Below are 24,409 nucleotides of genomic sequence, written 5' to 3'. Positions count from 1 at the left end.
CCCCTCTCAGAACACTGTCACCACCCCCACCACCTCGTCACTACCTCCCAGTTAGAGGAAGTTCACTCCACTTCACTATTCTCTCTGTCAGATCCTGCAGCAGCACGTTGAACACTGAGCCAGTGTGTCGGAAATTAAACGCCTCAGGCAACCTTTTGTGTATCGCTGGAAAGAGGAACCTTTCTGGCAGGGAAAAGGTAGGGGGATTTGTTTTTGGCGGTTCACCTGTGTTGTGTGCTTTGGTTGGTAGGTACTGGATGGTGGATGTGTCTGGGATAGAACTGGAAGTTGCAAACTAATTGTGAACTTTCGGAATGAGAACTAACATTGAGAGAGAGCGTTTTGAGGGCGAGAGGGACAGAGGGAGAGAGCGAGAGCAAGAGAGAGACATTTTGGCATGCTCTCTGCCTTCCGGCGTAGGGAACCGCGCCATGGTTTGTCAGATAGTCTTTTCTTTCCAAGTTTTAGCTGGATCGGAAATGTCTCAACAGAACATTTGGTGCCACTTTATAGACTAGTATGGCGACAATTCAATTCAGCTGTGTTATTTTGGGTCAGATGATTCAAAACTGAGGAAGTAATACAGTTATTTACGCTGAGTATTTTTCACTTTTTTTAAAACATCTTGGTATGCTGTTAGCTGAGGCATGTCCTGAAAGTCAAGATGTTGGTATAGTTGTTGCAGAAACAATGTAGTATGTTCTATTTGTCCATTTAATTCAAATGGCAAATTACTTGTGATGTCTTTCACTCCCATATCCTCTATCTCTTAGGCAAGTTACAGTAATACACCTTTTTATGCTCAATAATGTTTATACCTCCACAGCTGTTTCACTAGTTCACTGTTAGTCTACCTCGATTAACCCGTACCCCCCCCCACATTGACTCGGTACCAGTACCCCCTGTATATAGCCTCGTTATTGTTATTCAATTTTTTACTGTATTTATTTTGTCAATATTTTCTTAACTCTATTTCTTGAACTGCATTGTTGGTTAAGGGCTTGTAAGTAAGCATTTCACGGCAAGGTCTACACCTGTTGTATTCGGCGCATGTGACAAATAACATTTGATTTGATTCTATCTTGTCTTGTGATGCTGCGTCCTGCATGTATACTGTAAGTGAACTCATCACAGATCTGAATATCAAGAAGTCATCGTCTCTCACTGTTGGGGAACTTTCATTTTGACATGATTGGTCGTTTTATACTTGACGTGTGAAGCTGTCCCATAGACCTCCGTACATCCCCAGTCATTTTAGTCTTTGTTATGGGGGATGGTGTGAAACAGGTGGGTAGATGACTGATCTCTAACTAAAGCCAAAAAACAAAACATTTGGGGCGGGGTATAATTCTATTCGTGCGGCGATGAACTAGACTGTGAGAAAGAGAAGCAGAGAAAGTGGTTGTTTATGAGGCCATGAGAACGATCAGCCTTGTTCTATTGGAACAGTAGTGGGACTGTGACCGCTGCTGAAACTCATTATGTCCAGTGTTATAGCTCAGGGTTGTGTGTGTGTGTGTGTGTGTGTGTGTGTGTGTGTGTGTGTGTGTGTGTGTGTGTGTGTGTGTGTGTGTGTGTGTGTGTGTGTGTGTGTGTGTGTGTGTGTGTGTGTGTGTGTGTGTGTGTGTGTGTGTGTGTGTGTGTGTGTGTGTTTTTCGTGGTCATTTCACTGGCTCTACTCTTGGGGACTCACAAGTCCTAACACCTCTGTGCCACAATAATGTCCAGTACTTCATTTAAGCCTGTAGTCTTTTTCCTAGGTTAAATAAAGGATAACAGCCCTCAAAAGCCCATGTCATGCCTCCGGTGGGTACCGCTAACAGCTTTGACTTTCTTCCTGTCCCATCCCTATAGACACCAGGCCGTGGCCCCACCATGCATGTGAGACATGACCAACAAGGCAGCCTGGGATAGCTCGAGCATCCCCCCGAGCAGCATGGAGCCTATGGGTACTGTATGGGGAATAGGGTGTCATTTGAACAGCGGCATGAATGTACATTTGATCCAAAATGGAACGTTTGCTGTACGACTTGTATTAACATTAACTCTTAACCTCTGACCCCTGACTCTCCAGGCAACTGCGCCCAATTGGCCTCAGAGTCGGACATCTACCGCAGTGTCCAGGCCGTGCTCAGGGAACTGGAGAGCCAACACCCCTCCTCTATGCTCAATAAAGGTAAGCCCATCAGTAGTTTCCACTAGACTCTTTATGGGGTTTACACACTGTTGAGTTGAGCAGAGCTGAGAAGTAGTGAACCGACTTGCTTTCCAGTGAGCATGGCTCCGTTTCAGGTCAGACTGCTTTTGTTGCACATTTCCAGTCTGGTTTGGTCAGAGGTGTCGCTAACTGGCTAGCTTCAACTGGTAGTGCTAGCTAGATGCATAGCAAGCTTCATTAAGTAACCCCCACATTACTGACCCTAAGCTCAATAACGATACATATGGGTACCCTTATATCACAGGAGGCTGGTGAGAGGAGGACGGCTCAAAATAATGGCTGGAAGGAAGTGAATGGAATGGTATCGAGCACATGGAAACGGTGTGTTTGATACCATTCCATTTATTCCATTACTTTGTGCCTGTCCTCCCCAATTAAAGTGCCACCAGCCGCCTATGCCTTACATACAAAGCTTCTAGGTTTAAAATGGACTAAAGGTCCCTGACTTGCCTCTCTGCTCCACCATCCAGAAGGAGTTGATCCTCTTTAATGTTCCGACCAGGCCGTATTAATCTGCCCAAACCACATGATGATGACACATAACCACTGCCTGCTAATAATCGGAAAATTGCACTCAGTCAGCTATTAGTTTTATCCACAGTTTGGGATCGTTGTGCAATGGAACAAAGCATTGGCACTGAGTCACACCAGCTATTTGTGTAGAGCTATGTCTATGGAAACAACAGAGAGTGTGAGTGCAGTTTAGTGCCATGTCTGTGGAATTGTTTGCAAGTGCTGAGTGTGTGTTTCTATTCGAAGGGATGCTAAGATGGACGCTGCACAAGAAGGTTCGGAACAATCCTGCCAACAGTCTCATTCTGGTGAGAGTCATCGTCAAGGAGCTGGAAAGGGTATGTCATCAGTGTGCGCCATTAGGCCATTCCCGGGCCTTATATGGAGAAATATAAGTCTCTGGGCCATTCATTATTAGTCTTCACTGTAGTGTCAAGAGACATAATAAGACAATCAACGATTGCTACCCAAATAAACTTGAAAAGAACACTGAGATTGTCAAGGACATTGTGCAATGATGTGATACATGAATGTTATGTCTAGTGGGAACCAGGGGTGGATTGGCCATCTGGCATTTTGGGCAAATGCCAGATGGAATGGTTTATTTTTAGCCCAGTGGGTCTGTCAAACTTGTATTTTTTCTACACAAAATTATAATTAACTTGCTAATAATTGGCCGGTGTGGAGGCCTCAAGGAAAATAATTGTCCAATGTGTTAGAAATGCCAGGACTGATTTCTGGTCCCAGTCCGCCCCTGGGACCAGAAGCTATCTTTTACAGACCAACTTTGTATTAGTGAGTAACGGACTAACACAATAGTTTGTGTGTTTGTCTCTTGTTGTCTGCAGGCTGAGAGGGTAGACTGTCGGACACACATCATCCCCCTGCTCCACACACTCATCTATGCTGTCATCCAGGTCGGTTCCCGGGGCTTACATTACACAAGGAAACACCCGTCAGACATGATAACAGCATCTTTACAGACCTGTCTCAGGGTTTCCTGTTAATCGTCTCCTACACTTCCTGGTCAGGCTAGGTCAGGACTCTGTACTGTCGTAGACCTTTATCTCTTCTTTATCTGTTGGCGTCTTCTTAAAGAGACAGTTCTTGTTGTTACCAGAGCCATAGGCTCTTTATAGTAGAATAGAATAGAATGGGATGGAAAATAATAGAATATTACAAACCATTAATGATTGCTAGCAATTTAAAACAGTATATGTTGTATATTGAAGTTTTGGGACGTTTGTGCAGGTATTTATGGAGGGAAATAGTACTATACTGTATTTAAGGGTTGTATGTACCATACCAATTGTGTTTGGTGGTTCAGTTCAGTCCGAGGACAGCTGTGACTGACAGTGCTAACTGTGTGTATATCTGTGTATGTTCCAGTCTGCATATCTTCCTGACGACCTGTACAAGCGGGTGTATGACTTCTGTAAGAGGCTACTTACCCTCCCTCAGCCCTACTGTACTGTAGGCCTCAGCTACACCAGACGCATGAAGACAGAACGCTACACACCAGGTACTGAAACCAACTTACATCCTTAGTCTAACCTGTCGAACGATGTATTTTTTATTATTATTTTTATTATTATTATGTATTAGATAAGACTTTATTGGTAGACTTTACTGTCTTCAAAGGTGATCATCGTTTTACTGTAATACACTTTATAATGAAGAGGGATGTTTGTTCCAACGTATTCACTGGCTGTAGTACGAGAATGTCATGTGTTTTAAATGTGTAAATATATTTGACCCACAGGAGTGCTGTATCAGAGGATGGTGGTTGCAGAGCAGAGCCTGAAGAATGACTACCATCCCTTTCAGGAGAGGTGAGAGAACAACCTAACTTGATGTTGCATACACACACGGTGACACAGAGAGAAGCACAGTACCGTGTAGAAGCCATTTTTCCTTATGGTATAGAATGACATGCTGTTTGTAGATAAAGTCGCTTGTAATAACAGCAGCTTGCATGTGAACTGCCGACCAAAGAATTAGGGAACTGGTTAATCAAGGATAACCAAAGGCAATAACTCAATCTCTCCTACGGTCTCCTAGGGTGTTTGTGTTCGCCGATCCGGCGGTCTTCTCCGGCCCCCACGGTGAGGTGCTGAGGGGGGACATCGAGGCCTCGGGGTCAGGGGGGTATCTGAATCCCCTTGACCACATGCGGAGTGTGGTCCAACACTCCATCCAGGCTGCTCTAGGAGAGGAGCTGTGCCACGGTCCTAAACTGGCACAGGCACTGAAGGTTAGTGTGGTTTGCGCTGTGGTTGTGTTAACATTGAGTTTCGCTATGACGTTTCTTCTTCTATTAAAGTCTGGGCTTTCGCTATGCGTATGTGATGATGTGTTTCAGGTTAAAAGTTCTTGGTGAAACCCTTCATTTACTTAGTTTCTTTTTGTCTTTATTTATTTCTCCGTCCATCCCTCTTCGGGGAATAGAAGTAACTTCGTTTTTACCGCATTGTTTCTGTTACATGTAGTATATTGCGCAACCCCCTTTGTGGTTTATGCCGTTTCAATTTGCACCAAAGCAAAGCTCGGTAAGCTAAAGGTGTCTACTGGTGCCTCATACATGCCATCTCAGTCATATTCAGCAACACACCAGAAATGATCTATAATGGCTCAATAGCGTGTTGTTTAGTTGTGTTGTTCCATGATCTAACAGAGGTTGGCACCATTCCCATTAAAACACACACTTCCACACACTGGTCCTAATATAACACTCATCTCAACAGGATGTGTCAAACTCAGGTTTCCAGATGTGTTTGTCTGGACGCTGGTGGCCTTTCACCTGTATTCTATTCATAGACGGTGTGTGTGTGTGTGTGTGTGTGTGTGTGTGTGTGTGTGTGTGTGTGTGTGTTTGTGCGCGTGTGTGTGTGGCAGGAAATTGGCCAGGACGTGGAGCCGTACTTCCAGGAAGTGGTGGCCAGTCTGGAGCAGAGTGTGGAGGAGGGCAGTAAGGGGGAAGGGGTGCTGCTGAGGGGGAGACTGGGACAACTCTACAGAGAGATCCTCACCCATACTGACACATCAGGTACAGTATCCTTATCATAGAGGGGTCATCTTTTGACTGTTTGAAACCAAAACCAAATTATCTAAACAGCATCCAGACATTATCTCCTATTTCTTTTAGACTAGCATTTGGTTTCTGTTTACAAGTGAAACTGGAGGGGTAACGTTACTGTAGACAACACTTCAAGGTATTACAGCCGGTACATGTATAAAAGTAGTTATACATTTTTCACATAGGGCGTATTCAGATAAATACTGCCAATGCTGTCAATTTTTTGTTAGTGTGTCTTCAAGCTGACACATACCGTACAGTGCAGCAGTCACTGACTCAGGGACCGTTATTAATATATCGCTGTATAGCAGTCACACTGACTTTGGGACCGTTATTAATAGATCACTGTATAGCAGTCACACTGACTCAGGGACTGTTATTAATAGATCGCTGTATAGCAGTCACACTGACTCAGGGACCGTTATTAATAGATCGCTGTATAGCAGTCACACTGACTTTGGGACCGTTATTAATAGATTGCTGTATAGCAGTCACTCTGACTCAGGGACTGTTATGAATAGATCGCTGTATAGCAGTCACACTGACTCAGGGACTGTTATTAATAGATCGCTGTATAGCAGTCACACTGACTCAGGGACCGTTATTAATAGATTGCTGTATAGCAGTCACTCTGACTCAGGGACTGTTATGAATAGATCGCTGTATAGCAGTCACACTGACTCAGGGACTGTTATTAATAGATTGCTGTATAGCAGTCACTCTGACTCAGGGACTGTTATTAATAGATCGCTGTATAGCAGTCACACTGACTTTGGGACCGTTATTAATAGATTGCTGTATAGCAGTCACACTGACTCAGGGACTGTTATGAATAGATCGCTGTATAGCAGTCACACTGACTCAGGGACTGTTATTAATAGATCGCTGTATAGCAGTCACACTGACTCAGGGACTGTTATGAATAGATCGCTGTATAGCAGTCACACTGACTCAGGGACTGTTATTAATAGATCGCTGTATAGCAGTCACACTGACTCAGGGACTGTTATTAATAGATCGCTGTATAGCAGTCACACTGACTTTGGGACCGTTATTAATAGATTGCTGTATAGCAGTCACACTGACTCAGGGACTGTTATTAATAGATCGCTGTATAGCAGTCACACTGACTCAGGGACTGTTATGAATAGATCGCTGTATAGCAGTCACACTGACTCAGGGACTGTTATTAATAGATTGCTGTATAGCAGTCACACTGACTCAGGGACTGTTATTAATAGATCGCTGTATAGCAGTCACACTGACTCAGGGACTGTTATTAATAGATCGCTGTATAGCAGTCACACTGACTTTGGGACCGTTATTAATAGATTGCTGTATAGCAGTCACACTGACTCAGGGACTGTTATTAATAGATCGCTGTATAGCAGTCACACTGACTCAGGGACTGTTATTAATAGATCGCTGTATAGCAGTCACACTGACTCAGGGACTGTTATTAATAGATCGCTGTATAGCAGTCACACTGACTTTGGGACCGTTATTAATAGATTGCTGTATAGCAGTCACACTGACTCAGGGACTGTTATTAATAGATCGCTGTATAGCAGTCACTGACTCAGGGACTGTTATTAATAGATCGCTGTATAGCAGTCACACTGACTCAGGGACTGTTATTAATAGATTGCTGTATAGCAGTCACACTGACTTTGGGACCGTTATTAATAGATTGCTGTATAGCAGTCACACTGACTCAGGGACTGTTATGAATAGATCGCTGTATAGCAGTCACACTGACTTTGGGACCGTTATTAATAGATCGCTGTATAGCAGTCACACTGACTTTGGGACCGTTATGAATAGATCGCTGTATAGCAGTCACACTGACTTTGGGACCGTTATTAATAGATTGCTGTATAGCAGTCACACTGACTCAGGGACTGTTATGAATAGATCGCTGTATAGCAGTCACACTGACTCAGGGACTGTTATTAATAGATCGCTGTATAGCAGTCACACTGACTCAGGGACTGTTATTAATAGATCGCTGTATAGCAGTCACACTGACTCAGGGACTGTTATGAATAGATCGCTGTATAGGAGCTGATCTTTCACACTGTATTCCTCCATGTCTAAATCTGTCGAGTCAGAGCCCCCCCCCCCTTTAGGACAGATGTACACTGTATTTTCCTTTCAATCCATATTTTTTCTTCTCATCATAACAACTATCCTTTAAATGGACACTACACTGTCTCTCAGGCCAGCTGTGAGACCATATACTTAGTGTAGGGGATGGGGACCAGGAAGTGTTGTGTTGTTTTTGGTGTCATTGTGACAGTTTGGGCTCTTCCTGGTTTAGACACATTGTCCTCCGGTGGTGGGGGATGCCTGTGTGACCTGCCGCTTCCCAATCCGGAGATGAGCTTCCACTTGTGGAGGGAGGATGAGGAGATCTGTGAGTGATCTGTTGTTTATACACACCAATGAGAGACCTCTGTTACTCTGTTTAAAACAGTAATACTTTTTTTCTCTCATAAAGGTAGGGGTCAAAATGATTTACACCCCTAAACATTGTTAGAAATAAAATAGGCCAAAGTTTAGAATTTGATCCCATATTCCTAGTACACATTGACTACATCAAGCTTGTAACTCTACAAACTTATTGGATGCATTTGCAGTTTGTTTTTGGTTGTGTTTCCGATTTTTTTTATGGGCCCAAAAGAAATGAATGGTAAATAATGTATTGTGTCATTTTGGAGTCACTTTTATTGTAAATAAGAATATAATTCGTTTCTGAACACTTCTACATTAATGTGGATGCTACCATGATTATGGATAATCCTAAATGAATCGTGAATAATGATGAGAGTTATTCTAGCACACTGTGTTCTCACCCAATGCAAATGTCCAATACTATAGCGCTTTCTTGTCTCGCTGCTTCATGTTCTCATTGACCTGTATTGACATTAATGTTATAGAGATACAGTATATATGTCATCTAATTCCTATTTCTCTGATGTCACCTCTTCCACCAGGGCGCGAGCTGGCCAAGTGCGTGCGCTCCAGCTCCATGTCGTCGGAACACTTCTGCCTCACCCAGGACCAGGAGACCGACTTTGACCTCGCCGACCTCCCCGCCGACCTCACTTCCTCCTCCGCCATGCCCCGCCACTCCGTGATGTCCACCGACAGCGGCATCGAGAGGGACCTTCCCCCTGGGGTTGAGCCTTCAGTGGTGGAACCCTCTGGTGGTTCGGAGGAGGGGGAGGCCAGGTTAACCCGACGAGGAGGCATCAAGATGAGGCCGTCAGTCACAGATAATATGGCCCTGATGCAGGACGCTCTGGAGGAGAGCGGGAGTGTGGCCGGGGGAGGCGGAGGAGGGGGGACACTTCATAGGAAGGCGGGGTGCAGCGGGACCCCCTCATTCTCCAAGCAGCAGAGGCACTTCACGGCACGGATCGTGGTGATGGGGGACGACAGGGTGCTGGGGAAGCTGGCTAAGGCCTTCTACTTTCTCCGGTGAGGGACCAGAACCATGGGTAATGTAGTCTGAGAGACTGCATGTAGTTGTAGTGGATATTGGATATATTAGAATGGATACTGGATATAATAGATTTCTGTTAGATATGATCATAGTATAGTTTTTGGAGACAGTTCCACCTACAACATCTCAATTTGGTTAGCCCTATACTATGCTGTTGAAAATGTTTTATTTCATAATGTCCAAATAATTTCATCGGAAACTAACTGTCCATTTCCGTGGTCTAGTCAGGAAGAAGGAAGTTGAATTGAAACCATGACACATTAATAGTTAATGCATCAGAAATATACAATGGGATTATTCCCGGCTAACTCAAGACTGGTTATTACACCCATTTTGGTTTCCTGTGTAGCATGGTTTGAGGGTTACTGTGAGGAAAAAAAGTATTTGATCCCCTGCTGATTTTGTACGTTTGCCCACTGACAAAGAAATTATCAGTCTATAATTTTAATGGTAGGTTTCTTTGTCAGTGTTTCTTTGTCAGTGGGCAAACGTACAAAATCAGCAGGGGATCAAATACTTTTTTCCCTCACTGTAGTTAATCATTGGTTTCACTCTGCAGGAAAAGGGAAGCGCGTCGTCTCTTTTTGACGATGAAAGTCAACTTCCAGTTTTACTACATCCCTGTCTGTGAGGATCCCAGTCCCACCTGTCCTGTCAAAGTAAGATCACAAACTAACACCTCACTCCTATCAGTTTACAACCTGTCAAGAGACGAAGATATGACTCATTTCAGTGTTTCAGTATGTGAACACACACACACACACACACACAGACAGTATGTGAAATGATCACATCAGAAGAATGATATGCAGGTTGAAATGGCAGATTTGGACACTGATAAGTGCCTGCATTGGAACCCAGTGTCTGTACAGGAATATGCTGTAAATGACGTCAGAGCTCAGGCTCTACACTTAACAGTGCTGTATGACTTTTGATTGACAGCCGTTCTGAACTTGAGCAACGCACGCGACAAGAAGTTGCCCACATGCCTCCCACTAATTGGACAACTTTTGTAATTTGTTGTTGTCTGAGTGAGGGAAATGCTGTAAATTAAGAGGACTATGTATTTTGAAAGATGATATGTCCAAATGTGCACTTCACATTTCCATATCATAAAACTCCTGTAATCTACAGTCAACGTTTATGATCACTATGTTTGATGACATTAATCAATCTTTCACATTTATTTATAAAGCCCTTTTTACATCAGCAGATGTCACGAAATGCTATACAGAATCCTAAAACCCCAAACAGCAAGCAATGCAGGTGTAGAAAGAAGCATGGCGTCATATCCTGGGTTGTTCTGAACAGAATTTCACTTGGCAAAAACTGGTTGAATCAATGTTGTTTCCATGTCATTTCAACAACAAAAAATCTATATGATGATGTTGAATCAACGTGGAAACTGATTGTATTTGGAAAAAGTCATCAACGTAAGGAAATGTGTTTTTTTTCACCCAACTTTTAACTTAAATCCAATGAAAGTGATATTTTCGGTTGATTTCACATTGACAACTCAACTAAATCAAAACTAGACGTTGAAATGACGTCTGTGCCCAGTGGGATGTTTGTGTATTATGAAGAAAATCCGCAGCGGAACACGTACCTGAATGCACCTGAATGCACCTGAATTCACCTGAATACTCCTCTCTCTATGGGCACCAAAGTTACGATATGTTCTCTGAATTGCCCTGTGAAAGCGCAACACTGTAAGATCGTATTTTATAACTTAGTTAGTCATGTTGGCAATAGAACAAGCTTTCAAATGATGCCCACCTGACCCAGATTGTGATTTATAAATGGTCCGTTTTTGGATTGCTTAAACAACAGCAGCAATTGTGTGATGGCGGGAATGCGGGGCTGTGTTCCAAACAAAACAACTACAAGTGTGCTTGTTCTAGTTCCTCAACGGCACAGCTAGGAGAGCTCAAAAAAGCACCTTGTAGCTGAAGACTTCTTTAAGTCATAAAAGTGCATTGAAATTACTTAGGAACTGTGCACACTTTGGAGAGGGGTGTGGCCACTTGGAGACTATTGTTTTTATCTTATGTTGCACCTACCCCACATTTTCCAGGAATATTCTTATCGTGTTACTGAATGTATTCAGAGTATTGTCAGATTTTGTTATCAACAAATGCGCCAAAAAGCACAGTAAATATAAAATGCACATAAAATCAAGTGTAATTTTTGGATTCAGTCTTGTGTCAGGTGAAATGTTGTGTCCTCAACTTTGGTATTATAATTTTCCCAAAATCTCCAAACTGTTCCCTTTCAATTGCTACCGTGGTTATGCAAATATGTTTCATATTTGTCCTGTAAGAAACATTTAAATTTAGCCCTATCCATATAGGCCAATTCCCACTAGTGTAAAGGCTTAATGTCGTTCTCTGGTTTTACACTGAACTTGAACCGTGCTTCTACACCTGCATTGCTTGCTGTTTGGGGTTTTAGACTGGGTTTCTGTACAGCACTTTGTGACATCAGCTGATGTAAGAAGGGCTTTATAAATAAAGTTGAAATTTGAAAACTTAGCTGTGGTTGAGTAACCCTAACAGTTTAGTACAGTAATGTATCTTTAATAAACCATGTTGTACTTCTCTATCAGGAAAGCCCCTCCCCAACCCGGGAAAGCCCCTGTGCCCTGGGTTCCTACTTGGGAATGGTGGATCCATGGTACGACTGCAACATCAACAGTCTGGGTTCCATGATCCCCAAGCTGGCCAAAATGGTACAGTAACCCACTGTTTCTACGTTATGTTGAAATTACAGCATCAAATAGTATTTCTGTTCTCTTTTGATACTTTTGATCGAGCCTGCCTGGAATGCATTGGTTTCATTAGCCTGGCAAGTGTAGCTTTCAGGATTTTAAGAGGAAACAAAATACTAGTCTAATCTACAGTAGGTCTGACCTACAGTAGATCGAGTTACGTGGTTAGTTATGTGTGGTTATGTTGAATGTGGTTTATGTTCTGCAACCGGGAGTCCGCATGTTTCTAGGTGTTTTGAATGATTAGCAAAACAAAAGGAAATTGCACAGTACTGTACAGGAAGTGAAAAAAACATCTGTGGCTCTTATCGAAACTAGCAACCTATGAGTACTGTATGCAAATAGATTTGCTGTTTTGAGTCATCTTAGCATTTAGCTGGATAGAGGGAAGAGAAACTGTTTGACACAGTATAGGGAAAGACAGGGAAGTATTGGGGGGTAAAAGATTGTGAAACATAGTATGGGACACAGGGTCAGGTTTTCATTGTTTAATGCTGTAGTTTCCAATAAATAATGAATGTTAATGAATTACAATGTGAGGGAAATAGAACAAAAATAAGTTGATGCTGCATAGTAAAAAAGCCTTTGTGCACACAAACTTCCCGAAGTAATCAAGGCACTCATGTATGTAGTGGAAGAATGAAAAAGCCTTTTTTTGCAATGCTTAGGTGGGTTTTTTATTCTTGCCATGCATAAGCCATAAAACAATCAAGGCTTTTAATATGTTCCACTACATGAGAGTGCCTTGATTACTTCTGGAAGTTTGTTTGCACAAAGGCTTTTCTATAGTATTTCATCCCATGATCAAAGAGCATCTTGTGGATTAACTATAAACCAAAGAAGCGCTCCTCTCCTGTGTCTCTACATGAATGAAATAGAGTTCCTTCCAAAACATGAACATTCAGTGTATTAAAAAGCTAATATTATGTGTACCCCTATCTGTCTTGGTCAACCCCAGGCTCCATACTAACATGATCCCATCTCTCTCCAGCAGTCCAACAGCAGCAAGCAGGCAGAGCCTAACCCCTTCCTGTCTGATGTCATTTCCTACTACGTGCGGACCGGACTGCAGCCTGTTTACTTCACCATCTATTCTGTCAAGGTGAGGAGACATAGGATGGATCTGGTCAAAAGCAGTGCACAATATAGGGAATAGGGGGCCATTTGGGACACAGACGTGGCCATATGCTTCACAAACAAACGCCTTTGCACTATCTAATCTCTCTACCACTGTCTGTTGTTGATTGTGTGACATAATGACAGTAAGTCTGCGGCGATGGACTGAGCATAGTTTATCTTTAGCACTCTAGCATGATCATGATTATCAGTCCTCACTCATAGACCAAAAACACCAAATGCCATTTAGCGGACGCTTTTATCCGATGCGACTTACAGTCGTGAATGCATACATTTTTTACGTACAGTTGGCCCCAGCGGGAAACGAACCGCCTTGGCGTTGCAAGCGCCTTGCTCTACCAACTGACCCCCGATTGTCATTCTCTTGCCTATGTTCTAGATCTGCTTCTCCAACCTGACCAAGGACCTAGTGGAGGACGTGTTTCTCTCCCACTTAGAGCTGGACTTCCCCGAGTTCAAACAGTCTCCAACTACTTTGAAAGGTAACATTTAGCCTGTGTACGCTGATCAAAGCTCTCTGCATCTGATGTTTTTTTTTTTTTTTACTGATTTGACGTGCGTGTGTACGTGTGTGCATGCATTGGCGTGTGCACGTTTACATGTCACTCGTCCGGTCTGATCACGTCTGTCCTCCCTCTCTCAGCCACGACCATCAAGCAGAAGAAGAACACAGGAGACGTATGTGGTGCTGTCGTCTCTGTCAACTACAAAAAGGTCAGCGAAAGATCAACCGTGTTTTTAACATTACCTCATCAATATACATCAATGTAAAAGTGCTGCATCTGGCTATAAAGCTATTGTTCTGCTCTATTTTCATCGTGTTGATGCAACGTCTGTCTCTGTTTAGCGTTTTGAACTGCATCATGAGAGTAAACGTAACTGGCCTGAAGCGAGATCCTATAATCTGTGTTTGACGTTTAGCTCTATTTTGATAGTGTTTGGGATTGATACTGTTGATGCAACGTCTGTTTGTCTCTGTTTCGAGTTTTGAACTGCATCATGAGAGTGGCCCTGACCTGAAGAGAGATCCTATAACCTGTATTTGACGTGTAGCTGTTAGTTTCTCTCTATGACCTCCGACCTGTGTCTCTGTCCTCCTCTCCAGGTGTCGTTGAGTGGTAGAGACGTAGATAAGGGTATGTCAGTGAGGACTTCAGGTGTTCAGATTAGTGCCATTCCCTCCAATGAAACTGAAGGTATACAACACTAAATATCACACACAATGATATTTACTACATTCATGTAATTAATTGATAGATTCATCTGTATTGTGATCAGTAGCAGCTGAGTTGTCACCCATTGGGCACATATGTCAATTCAGTGGGCAAAGTCACAATGTAAAATAGTAGTGAATGTTCATGCCGTTGCATATTGATATAATTGTGTGAACGTAAAAATGAGTTCTGAAATGTCTACTACTTTTCCCATATTATTCTGTATATCTGTTGAAGCCTGGCCTTTGTTCTTGTTTTTGTTGTTGTCCTCAGATCTGAACTGTCTTACAGTAGCTTTCAACGAAACTAAAGCCAAGAACTCCATGGTGAGTTTACACCGTTTTGACACACAGATGTCTATTAGTGAAGGTTGTTCTAAAATTCAGAAACGGAACATATTTACTTAATCCTCTTGGTATTCTTGGGTCTCCATCTTGTTCTTAACGTCACAAAGGCCTGGTTCGCTTTACTAAGCCTGGTGGTCACATTGCTTTATGATCTCATAAACCTAAAGCCAAACCTAACACACAGACTTAATTCCACAGGAGGCCAAGATCCGTACCTGTAACGTCAAGATCAGAACCCTGGAGATGAAAACCTTCATTGTGACCCTGGACAAAGACTCTAGGAGGACCTTCAAAGACGTACAGAGGTGAGAGCTGATCGGTATAGCTGTTGCCTACGGTTGGCCTAACATAAAAACTTGAAATAAATGAAAACAGGTCAGACAGTGGTTTGGTGGATAGACACATGATCTTGTTACCAGAAGGTTGCTGGTTGAAATGTATTCTGAAGCATGTTGGTCTAACCTCATTTGGTTAGCCCTTGTCATACTGTATATGTTTTAGTTACATATGCACATGTTATATATATTGTGCCATGTTACAGTATATATTATATATATTGTGTCATGTTACAGTATAAATTATATATAGTGTCATGTTACAGTATATATTATATATATTGTGTCATGTTACAGTATAAATTATATATAGTGTCATGTTACAGTATATATTATATATATTGTGTTATGTTACAGTATATATTGTATATATTGTGTCATGTTACAGTATTTATTATATATATTGTGTCATGTTACACTATATACAGCTGAAGTCAGAAATGTACATACACTTAGGTTGGAGTCATTAAAACTCGTTTTTCTAACACTCCACAAATTTCTTGTTAACAAACTAGTTTTGGCAAGTCGGTTAGGACATCTACTTTGTGCATGACACAAGTAATTTTTCCAACAGTTGTTTACAGACAGATTATTTCACTTATAATTCACTGTATCACAATTCCAGTGGGTCAGAAGTTTACATACACTAAGTTGACTGTGCCTTTAAACAGCTTGGAAAATTCCAGAAAATGTCATGGCTTTAGAAGCTTCTGATAGGCTAATTGACATAATTTGAGTCAACTGGAGGTGAACCTGTGGATGTATTTCAAGGCCTACCTTCAAACTCAGTGCCTCTTTGCTTGACATCATGGGAAAATCTAAAGAAATCAGCCAAGACCTCAGAAAAAAAATTGTAGACCTCCACAAGTCTGGCTCATCCTTCGGAGCAATTTCCAAACACCTGAAGGTACCACGTTAATCTGTACAAACAATAGTACGCAAGTATAAACACCATGGGACCACACAGCCGTCATACCGCTCAGGAAGGAGACGCGTTCTGTCTCCTAGAGATGAACGTACTTTAGTGCGAAAAGTGCAAATCAATCCCAGAACAACAGCAAAGGACCTTGTGAAGATGCTGGAGGAAACAGGTACAAAAGTATCAATATCCACAGTAAAACGAGTCCTATATCAACATAACCTGAAAGGCCGCTCAGCAAGGAAGAAGCCACTGCTCCAAAACCGCTATACAAACGGCAGACTACAGTTTGCAACTGCACATGGGGACAAAGATCGTACTTTTTGGAGAAATGTCTTCTGGTCTGATGAAACAAAAATAGAACTGTATGGCCATAATGACCATCGTTATGTTTGGAGGAAAAAGGGGGAGGCTTGCAAGCTGAAGAACACCATCCCAACCGTGAAGGATGGAGGTGGCAGCATCATGTTGTGGGGGTGCTTTGCTGCAGGCGGTACTGGTACACTTCACAAAATAGATGGCATCATGAGGGAGGAATATTATGTGGATATATTGAAGCAACATCTCAAGACATCAGTCAGGAAGTTAAAGCTTGGTCGCAAGTGGGTCTTCCAAATGGACAATGACACCAAGCATACTTCCAAAGTTGTGGCAAAATGGCTTAAGGACAACAAAGTCAAGGTATTGGGAGTGGCCATCACAAAGCCCTGACCTTAATCCCATAGAACATTTGTGGGCAGAACTGAAAAAGCGTGTGTGAGCAAGGAGGCCTACAAACCTGACTCAGTTACACTCATTTCACATTCTTAAAATAAAGTGGTGATCCTGACAGACCTAAGACAGGGAATTTTTACTAGGATTAAATGTCAGGAATTGTGAAAACTGGCTAAGGTGTATGTAAACTTCCGACTGTATGTAAATAACTAAATGCACATATATGCTTTTAAAAAGTGTAATATTATAATCCTCATTCAATGTTCAATGTCATAAAGCCAAAAAAACTGGCAAACATACTTATCTAACTCTCATAATTTGACATGTCCTCTATCAATTAATTCATTTCCAGCATAGAGATCGCCCCCTGTCTTGATCCTGGATACTGTGTCCAGAAGACCATGCGGTCCAAGTTCAGTTTGGGGGAAGTGGAGAGGGACGCTGGCCTCAGCAAGTACATGAACAAAGGACTTCCTCTACCAATCAATACCTTCGCTGGTATCATCAACTGACTGATCCCACAACCATCTGGATGGACTCTACTGTACAGAGAGTGAAACATTGAGACCATCCACATTGTATGAAGATCAGGGATGCACTCAGTACTCACAACGGGGCCTCAGTGTGCCTTGAGGGGATGTGGAAAGAGAACCTGGGTGGCAGCTAAGGGTAACCCACGGTTATTTACCTGGTGTAGCCTTGACAAGAAAACTAGTTGAGTTTGACAAATGTTAGATTTGTCAACAAACAAATTCATTTGCCATGGGTATTGGATCTCGTTCCAGTTTCTGCTTGTGACAGTTATCATATACTGTGCCCATGGGCATGTCTCTGACTGACAGCATAGTCAAAGAACAATATTGCCTCTAAAATTGACAATTTTATGAGAGTGAAGCTGAGGTGGTATTAGCTCCTAGGTAGGCTTTAGCTCAGAGGACTAACATAAACTTGACAACCTGGGTTCAAAATCTGGTCCGTCAGAAGAGTAGCCCACCCTCCCAATCATCTAACCTAAGGGAAGACTTATCCATCCCTTGATGTCAGGGTTGGGGCAAATTCCATTTCAATTCAGTAAAGTTATGGAGTATCCTGAAATTCCCATAGGAATTGACTAAATTTAAATGGAATTGACCCCAACCCTGCATGCCATGTAAACACACTACCTGCTGCTCTTTGAATTCCGACACTGAATAACCCTGGTAGGGTCATTTTCATTACTAAACTTGGCAGAAGAACAACTTAAAGATAGTTTGATGTCTTGGTGAGCTAACAACAGAAGCTCTTGAAGCAGTCACTTGTTGGATTAACCAGTTCTTTAAAAAAAACAGGTTCCATTTAAAGGTGCATATAGCTCTCTGAGCTCGTCTAAGTTCTTGTGAGTTAGCAATAAAGGTTTGAATGCACTGTGCACAAGCCTTCAGTAAAAACATGACACAAAAGAACAGGCACCTATTTTAAGATCTCTAAAGAACATGTTGCATGACAGGAAACTGACTGGGGGGGGTTTAACTATCTGGTGGCTTTCTGCTTATGACTTTGTTCTGTATGCTATACTAACAAGAGGTGCAATATCCAGTGTGGTTGACTATTACCATGCTAGGAGGTCTATGCTAAAATGAAAGTTAAACTCTGAGCCCTTCGCTTGTTTCAAATGAATTTATCACAACTAACTTGAAGGTGATGGAACACAGTCACCGCTGTAAGATATTGGCTGGTTTACAATAAATCATGAGGTGATGGGGACCAGTTATCATATATGCACCCATAAAAAGTATGTAGATGACAAAAATACAGACATACAGACAGAGAGAGAAAGACACTGACTGACTGAATGACCGAGAGGCCACATCTATAAAAGCCACTGTCATAATACTATAATACTTAAAGAGTTCTGATCGCCAGCTAGTATGTTTGTAACGCATCATCAATCATCAATAGACCTTTTTGCACAGTTGTCAATTTTTTTTATGTTCTGTATGTAAGACTAATCAATGGAGTATGGTGTCATTGCAATTACTTGTTTAATAGTAGTGTAAATACATGTATTTTATATAATTACTGTATATTTTATATAAAAAAATGTGATTTTTGACTTTTTCTGAAATGAAATATAAATGAGCTGATTATTTTATTCTTAAAGGGATAGTTCACCCAAATTACAAAATGACATTGGTTTCCTTACCCTGTAAGCAAGAAGTCTATGGACAAGGTATGACAGAAATACATGGACAAGGTATGACATAAATACATGTTTGGTTTAGTTTCCCTGGCACTGTTCCACTGCTAACATTTTAGCATTTATGGCACAAGTATGTGTGTATATATATATATATATATATTCTGATATTAGCATTTTTCCCCATCATGTTCAAATCCTCTAGAAGGGACTTTGTTGAGCTTCACAATACATTTGAGATACTTTTAGATGATTTGGACTGGATGCGTGAAAAATCCTAGTAACGGTACCATGACTTGAATGGGATTTGTGCCACAAATGTTAAAACGGTGCCAGGGGAATAAAACTAAAGCATGGATTGCTGTCCTACCTTGTCCGTAGACTGCTTATGCTGCGTTCAAGACAACTCATAAACTCCAAACCTCAGAGTTAAAATGTGTGTACGTTTTTTGTGTAGAGCTTCCTATTGGTTGATTCTAATACTTTCCAAGTGGGAAACTCTGACCTCATCTTTCTACAACGAGTTTCCAAGTTGGACATTTCAGAGTTTCCTAGTTCTGAGTTTTCTTGAACGCAGCGTTACAGTGTAAGGAAACCAATTTGTAATTTTGTAATTTGGGTGAACTATTCCTTTAAGTACATTGCTGTTGAATAAGAGGGATACTGTGGGGGGGAATGTATGTAGTACCACCGGTAAACGTTAGGTGGCGCCATGGTCTAATATAAAAGTATATCTTCGAGTTTACAGTACAATAGGTATTGAAAACATCATCAGCCTTGGTTTGAACACCGCAAGCTCAAACAACGGCAAGAGCGTGACAACATCAGCACGTTGTAGAAGCGTTTTTACCCAATTCTCTGCCATGCAGCTTGGTACTTAATGAAAGACTGTGCGCATAGACTGCTCCAGTTGTCTTTTCTTGTCAGTTTTCCTTCGGTTTCCAAGACCACCATTGTATTTGTTTGACAGCGCATCCTTGACCAGTTTGGAATCGAACCCACTGTTGAAAGATGGAAAAAGAAAATAAACATGGATCATCACATCAGTACGGCTCTCTGGAATGCACTAAATGGAATACAGACAATTCCAAAACAGGTAAATAAGTGGAATTGTTTGTGTGTGCATAATTGACCTGAGAAAGTGAAGACAATAGTATTTGTTACAGGAAAAATGCTTGCAGTTGCATGCAGGTGTTGATGTTTGTTTCAAAATGCACGTCTACAGGTGGCAGTCAACAGCTGTAACTAGAGCGCTTTTTTCATTTCATTAGGATCCCATCAACTACTGCACATGCAGCAGCTAACTCTTGCTGGGGTCCACACAAAACGTACAAATACATGACAAAGTACAGAACAGCTATAAACAAGGACATGACATTCAAAATAAAAAAGAATATACGACTTCTATATTGGAAAGACACCAAGAGACAACAAAAATTATTTTGACACACTATTCATATACATATACTCTACAGTTAAATTTGATCTTTAGAAAGAGTAGAGGTGCTGTGATACAATATGTTGTTTTTTTCATCTGTTTTTAAAGCTAAACTTTCTTTTTGCCTGAGTCAACTCTGGTGGCAGAGCATTCCATGATGACATGGCTCTATACATGCAGTGCCTTCGGAATGTATTCAGACCCCTTGACTATTTCCACATCTTGTTAGGTTACAGCCTTATTCTATAATGGATTAAATTAATTTTTCCCCCTCATCAATCTACACAAGATACCCCATAATGACAATGCAAAAACTGTTTTTTAGAAATGTTTGCTAATAATTTTTTAATAAAAATGAAATATCAAAATTACATAAGTGTTCAGAACATTTACTCAGTACTTTGTTGAAGAACCTTTGGCAGCGATTACTGCCTTGAGTCTTCTTGGGTCTGACACTACAAGTTTGGCACACCTGTATTTGGGGAGTTTCTCCCATTCTTCTCTGCAGATCTTCTCAAGCTCTATCAGGTTGGATGGGGAGCATTGATGCACAGCTATTTTCAAGTCTCTCCAGAGATGTTCGATCAGGTTCAAGTCCGGGCTCTGGCTGGGCCACTCAAGGACATTCAGAGACTTGTCCCGAAGCCACTCCTGTGTAGTCTTGGTTGTGTGCTTAGGATCATTGTTCTGTTGGAATGTGAACCTTCGCCCCAGTCTGAGGTCCTGAGCGCTCTGGAGCAGGTTTTCATCAAGGATCTCTATGTACTTTGCTCCATTCATCTTTGCCTCGATCCTGACTAGTCTCACAGTCCCTACGGCTGAAAAACATCCCCACAGCTTGATGCTGCCACCACCATGCTTCACAATAGGGATGGTGCCAGATTTCCTCCAGACGTGATGCTTGGCATTCAGGCCAAAGAGTTCAATCTTGGTTTCATCAGACCAGAGAATCTTGTTTCTCATGGTCTGAGAGTCTTTAGGTGCCTTTTGGCAAACTCCAAGCGGGCTGTCGTGTGTCTTTTACTGAGGAGTGGCTTCTGCCTGGCCACTCTACCATAAAGGCCCAATTGGTGGAGTGCTGCAGAGATTGTTTTCCTTCTGGAAGGTTCTCCCATCTCCACAAAGGAACTCTAGAACTCGGTCAGAGGGCCCTTCTCCCCCGATTGCTCAGTTTGGCCAGGTCTAGTAAGAGTCTTGGTGGTTCCAAACTTCTTTCATTTAAGAATGATGGAAGCCACTGTTCTTAGGGACCTTCAATGCTGCAGAAATGTTTTGGGTACTTCCCTAGATCTGTGCCTCGACACAATCCTGTCTCGGAGCTCTACGGACAATTCCTTCGACCTCATGGCTTGGTTTTTGCTCTGACATGCACTGTAAACTGTGGGATCTTATATAGACAGGTGTGTGCCTTTCCAAATCATGTCCAATCAATTGAATTTACCACAGGTGGACTCCAATCAAGTTGTAGAAACATCTCAAGAATGATCAATGGAAACAGGATGCACCTGAGCTCAATTTTGAGTCTCATATCAAAGGGTCTGAATACTTATGTAAATAAGGTATTTCTGTTTTTTATTGTTAATACATTTGCCAAAAATTTGAAAAACCTGTTTTCGCTTTGTCATTATGGTGTATTGTGTGTAGATTACTGAGGATATTGTTTTATTTAATACATTTTAGAATAAGGCTGTAACGTAACAAAATGTGGAAAAAGTCTGAATACTTTCTGAAGGCACTGTAACTAAGTGACGTATTAAATCTGTTTTTGGTTTGGGTACAGTGAAGAAACCCATAGTGGTGTGTCTGGTGCGGTATGTACAGTGTATGTCTGAAGTGTATGCAAATAGATTATTCAAATGGTTAGGCATTTTCAAACACACGAGAAGTAGTCAATTTCTCCTAAACCCTCAAACATGAAATACTATTATGCATGTTGCTGATGTTAGTTCTGTGTGTGCAGTTAAGGACAAGGTGTGCTGCTTTGTTTTGAGCCAGCTGCAGCTTTAATAGGTATTTCTTTGCTGCACCTGACCATTGATCAAGATCCGCGCCTGAACAGTTGTAGTACACTTGTGTCAAAAACGCAGATTTTTTTTTGTAACAGACATACCTCTCCCCATCTTTACAACAACTTTGTCAATATGACTTGACCATGACAGCTGACCATCCAATGTTCCTCCTAGGAGTTCAGCTTCTTCAACTTGTTCAATGGTCACCCCCTTTTATGCACAACTCCATTTGAGGTTTAGGTCTAGGAGAATGCTTTGAACCAAATACAATGCTTTTGGTTTTTAGATGTATTTAAGGCCAGTTTATTGTTAATGACTCATTCTGACAATGACTGTAACTCCTTGCTAAGAGTCTCAGTGAGCTCACTGGCTGTAGGTGCAGATGTGTAGAGTGTGCAATCATCAGAATACATAGTCATTTTAGCATCTTGCAAGACAAGTGGCAAATCATTTTTAAAAATAGAGAAGAGTAACGACCCAAGGCAACTGCCCTGAGGGATACCACACTGTACATATCTGATGTTAGAGAAACTTCCATTGAAGAACACTCTCTGGGTTCTACTGGATAAGTAACTCTCCAACCATGTGATGGCAGGTGATGTAAAGCCATAAGTGAGTTTTTTTAATAACGTGTATGTGTCCATTTTAGAATAATGTGTACAGTCACAGGGTGTACGCCATTATAGTCAGTAAATTGCACCTCAAATTAAAGATGATGGAGCACAGATGAGACTTAACAAGACATTAAGAATGGAAGAGAACATTGCGAGTGTCAGTTTTGCAAGGCTGGGGACACACTGTTCCCACACTATTCATATCATTACATCAACAATTCTCTCAGTCATTCTCCTTTTGCTTTCATGTTTCAACAACAAAAGGAATAGGAAAGTGTTTGTTTGTTGAGAATAATTTATATAATTTTTTTGTAACTTACATTTTTTATTGTTTTAGTCATTATCTTCTATTTCTCTTCAATCAAAGTACCTGTAGTCTATTACTGCACTTCCTCAAAATTAGGAATCTGACTCTCTCGTTTCTTTCTTTCTTTCTTTCTTTCTTTCTTTCTTTCTTTCTTTCTTTCTTTCTTTCTTTCTTTCTTTCTTTCTTTCTTTCTTTCTTTCTTTCTTTCTTTCTTTCTTTCTATATCTCTCCCTCTCTATATATATTTTTTATATATATCTCTCTCTCTTTTTCTCACCCTGTCTTTCTCTATCTTTTCCCCTCTACCCCTCTCTCTTTATTTCCGGTCTTCTCATCCTCACTCCCTCATCTCTCCCTCCTTCTACCCTTCTTCCTGCCCTCCCTCCTCTCTCCCTCCCATCCTCCCTGTCCGTTAGTCCGTCACTGTGTGATATCTACCTCATTAAGAAGAAAACCACCCAGGCTGATGGAGGGGGGACAAAATAAGGGATAGAGGGAGAAGAAAGACAGCAAATCCAGGCCTTGTTTCAAACACACTGTGGTTTGTCGTGAGTGGCAGCTCTCTTCGAAGCGTAACATAATTAGACTTCAGAGGAGGGAGTCACGTACATTGTTCTATGCCATACTACACATGCTATGTGGATGCTGAATGCTAACATTTAACGGTCGGCTAACAGATCCAGCAGTGTCCTCCAGTGACAGTGTGCTAGACATTCTCTTAGGGAGGGTGAAAGACATGGACTTGGAGCGAGCCACAGTCAAACTTTTAAAGTTAGTTCCGCAGAGCGAGGTTGAAAGACAGGTAGTAGTGTACTTTTTAATTGAGTTTGGAACACAGAAATTGTCTCAACATGAGAAGCTCTGCAGAGGAATTGGATGACTGTTCTTCCAGTATCTCTATTATCTATTTCTTCCTCTCTACACACACACACACACACACACACACACACACACACACACACACACACACACACACACACTATTGCACACACTATTATACACACCATTACACACACACTTCCGCTGTGCACTCTCACAGTGACCCTGGCTCTAGCTCCAGGAATGACCCCCCTCCAGCCCTACTCTGATCTCTTTCACTTAGTGAAGGGGTGTGAAC

The 24,409-nt window shown here is 41.7% G+C and overlaps 1 protein-coding gene across 4 annotated transcripts in view; it reads left to right on the top strand.

Annotated features, from left to right (window-relative positions):
- Window positions 1-19,970, top strand: part of pik3r6 (phosphoinositide-3-kinase regulatory subunit 6) — a 28,913-nt gene extending 8,943 nt beyond the window's left edge. The window contains exons 1-20 of one of the 4 annotated variants that reach the window (XM_045691202.1): window positions 23-197; window positions 1,855-1,949; window positions 2,075-2,176; window positions 2,978-3,069; window positions 3,580-3,648; window positions 4,121-4,253; window positions 4,494-4,563; window positions 4,793-4,985; window positions 5,627-5,777; window positions 8,107-8,223; window positions 8,804-9,290; window positions 9,875-9,974; window positions 11,921-12,043; window positions 13,074-13,184; window positions 13,599-13,701; window positions 13,863-13,933; window positions 14,325-14,415; window positions 14,707-14,759; window positions 14,979-15,085; window positions 17,101-19,970. In XM_045691202.1, coding sequence (XP_045547158.1) covers window positions 1,889-1,949; window positions 2,075-2,176; window positions 2,978-3,069; window positions 3,580-3,648; window positions 4,121-4,253; window positions 4,494-4,563; window positions 4,793-4,985; window positions 5,627-5,777; window positions 8,107-8,223; window positions 8,804-9,290; window positions 9,875-9,974; window positions 11,921-12,043; window positions 13,074-13,184; window positions 13,599-13,701; window positions 13,863-13,933; window positions 14,325-14,415; window positions 14,707-14,759; window positions 14,979-15,085; window positions 17,101-17,260 — 2,394 coding nt within the window. In that variant the 5' untranslated portion in view covers window positions 23-197; window positions 1,855-1,888 and the 3' untranslated portion in view covers window positions 17,261-19,970. Of the gene's footprint in view, window positions 1-22; window positions 198-1,854; window positions 1,950-2,074; window positions 2,177-2,977; window positions 3,070-3,579; window positions 3,649-4,120; window positions 4,254-4,493; window positions 4,564-4,792; window positions 4,986-5,626; window positions 5,778-8,106; window positions 8,224-8,803; window positions 9,291-9,874; window positions 9,975-11,920; window positions 12,044-13,073; window positions 13,185-13,598; window positions 13,702-13,862; window positions 13,934-14,324; window positions 14,416-14,706; window positions 14,760-14,978; window positions 15,086-17,100 lie in introns of those variants that run through there. The other 3 variants (XM_014130897.2, XM_045691203.1, XM_045691201.1) reach the window with 3 other exon arrangements.
- The last annotated feature ends 4,439 nt before the right edge of the window (window positions 19,971-24,409 follow it).

This window comes from Salmo salar, chromosome ssa12 (genome assembly GCF_905237065.1).
Source record: "Salmo salar chromosome ssa12, Ssal_v3.1, whole genome shotgun sequence".
NCBI classification, from domain to species: domain Eukaryota; kingdom Metazoa; phylum Chordata; class Actinopteri; order Salmoniformes; family Salmonidae; genus Salmo; species Salmo salar.
This window is presented reverse-complemented; position numbering and strand designations above follow the sequence as displayed.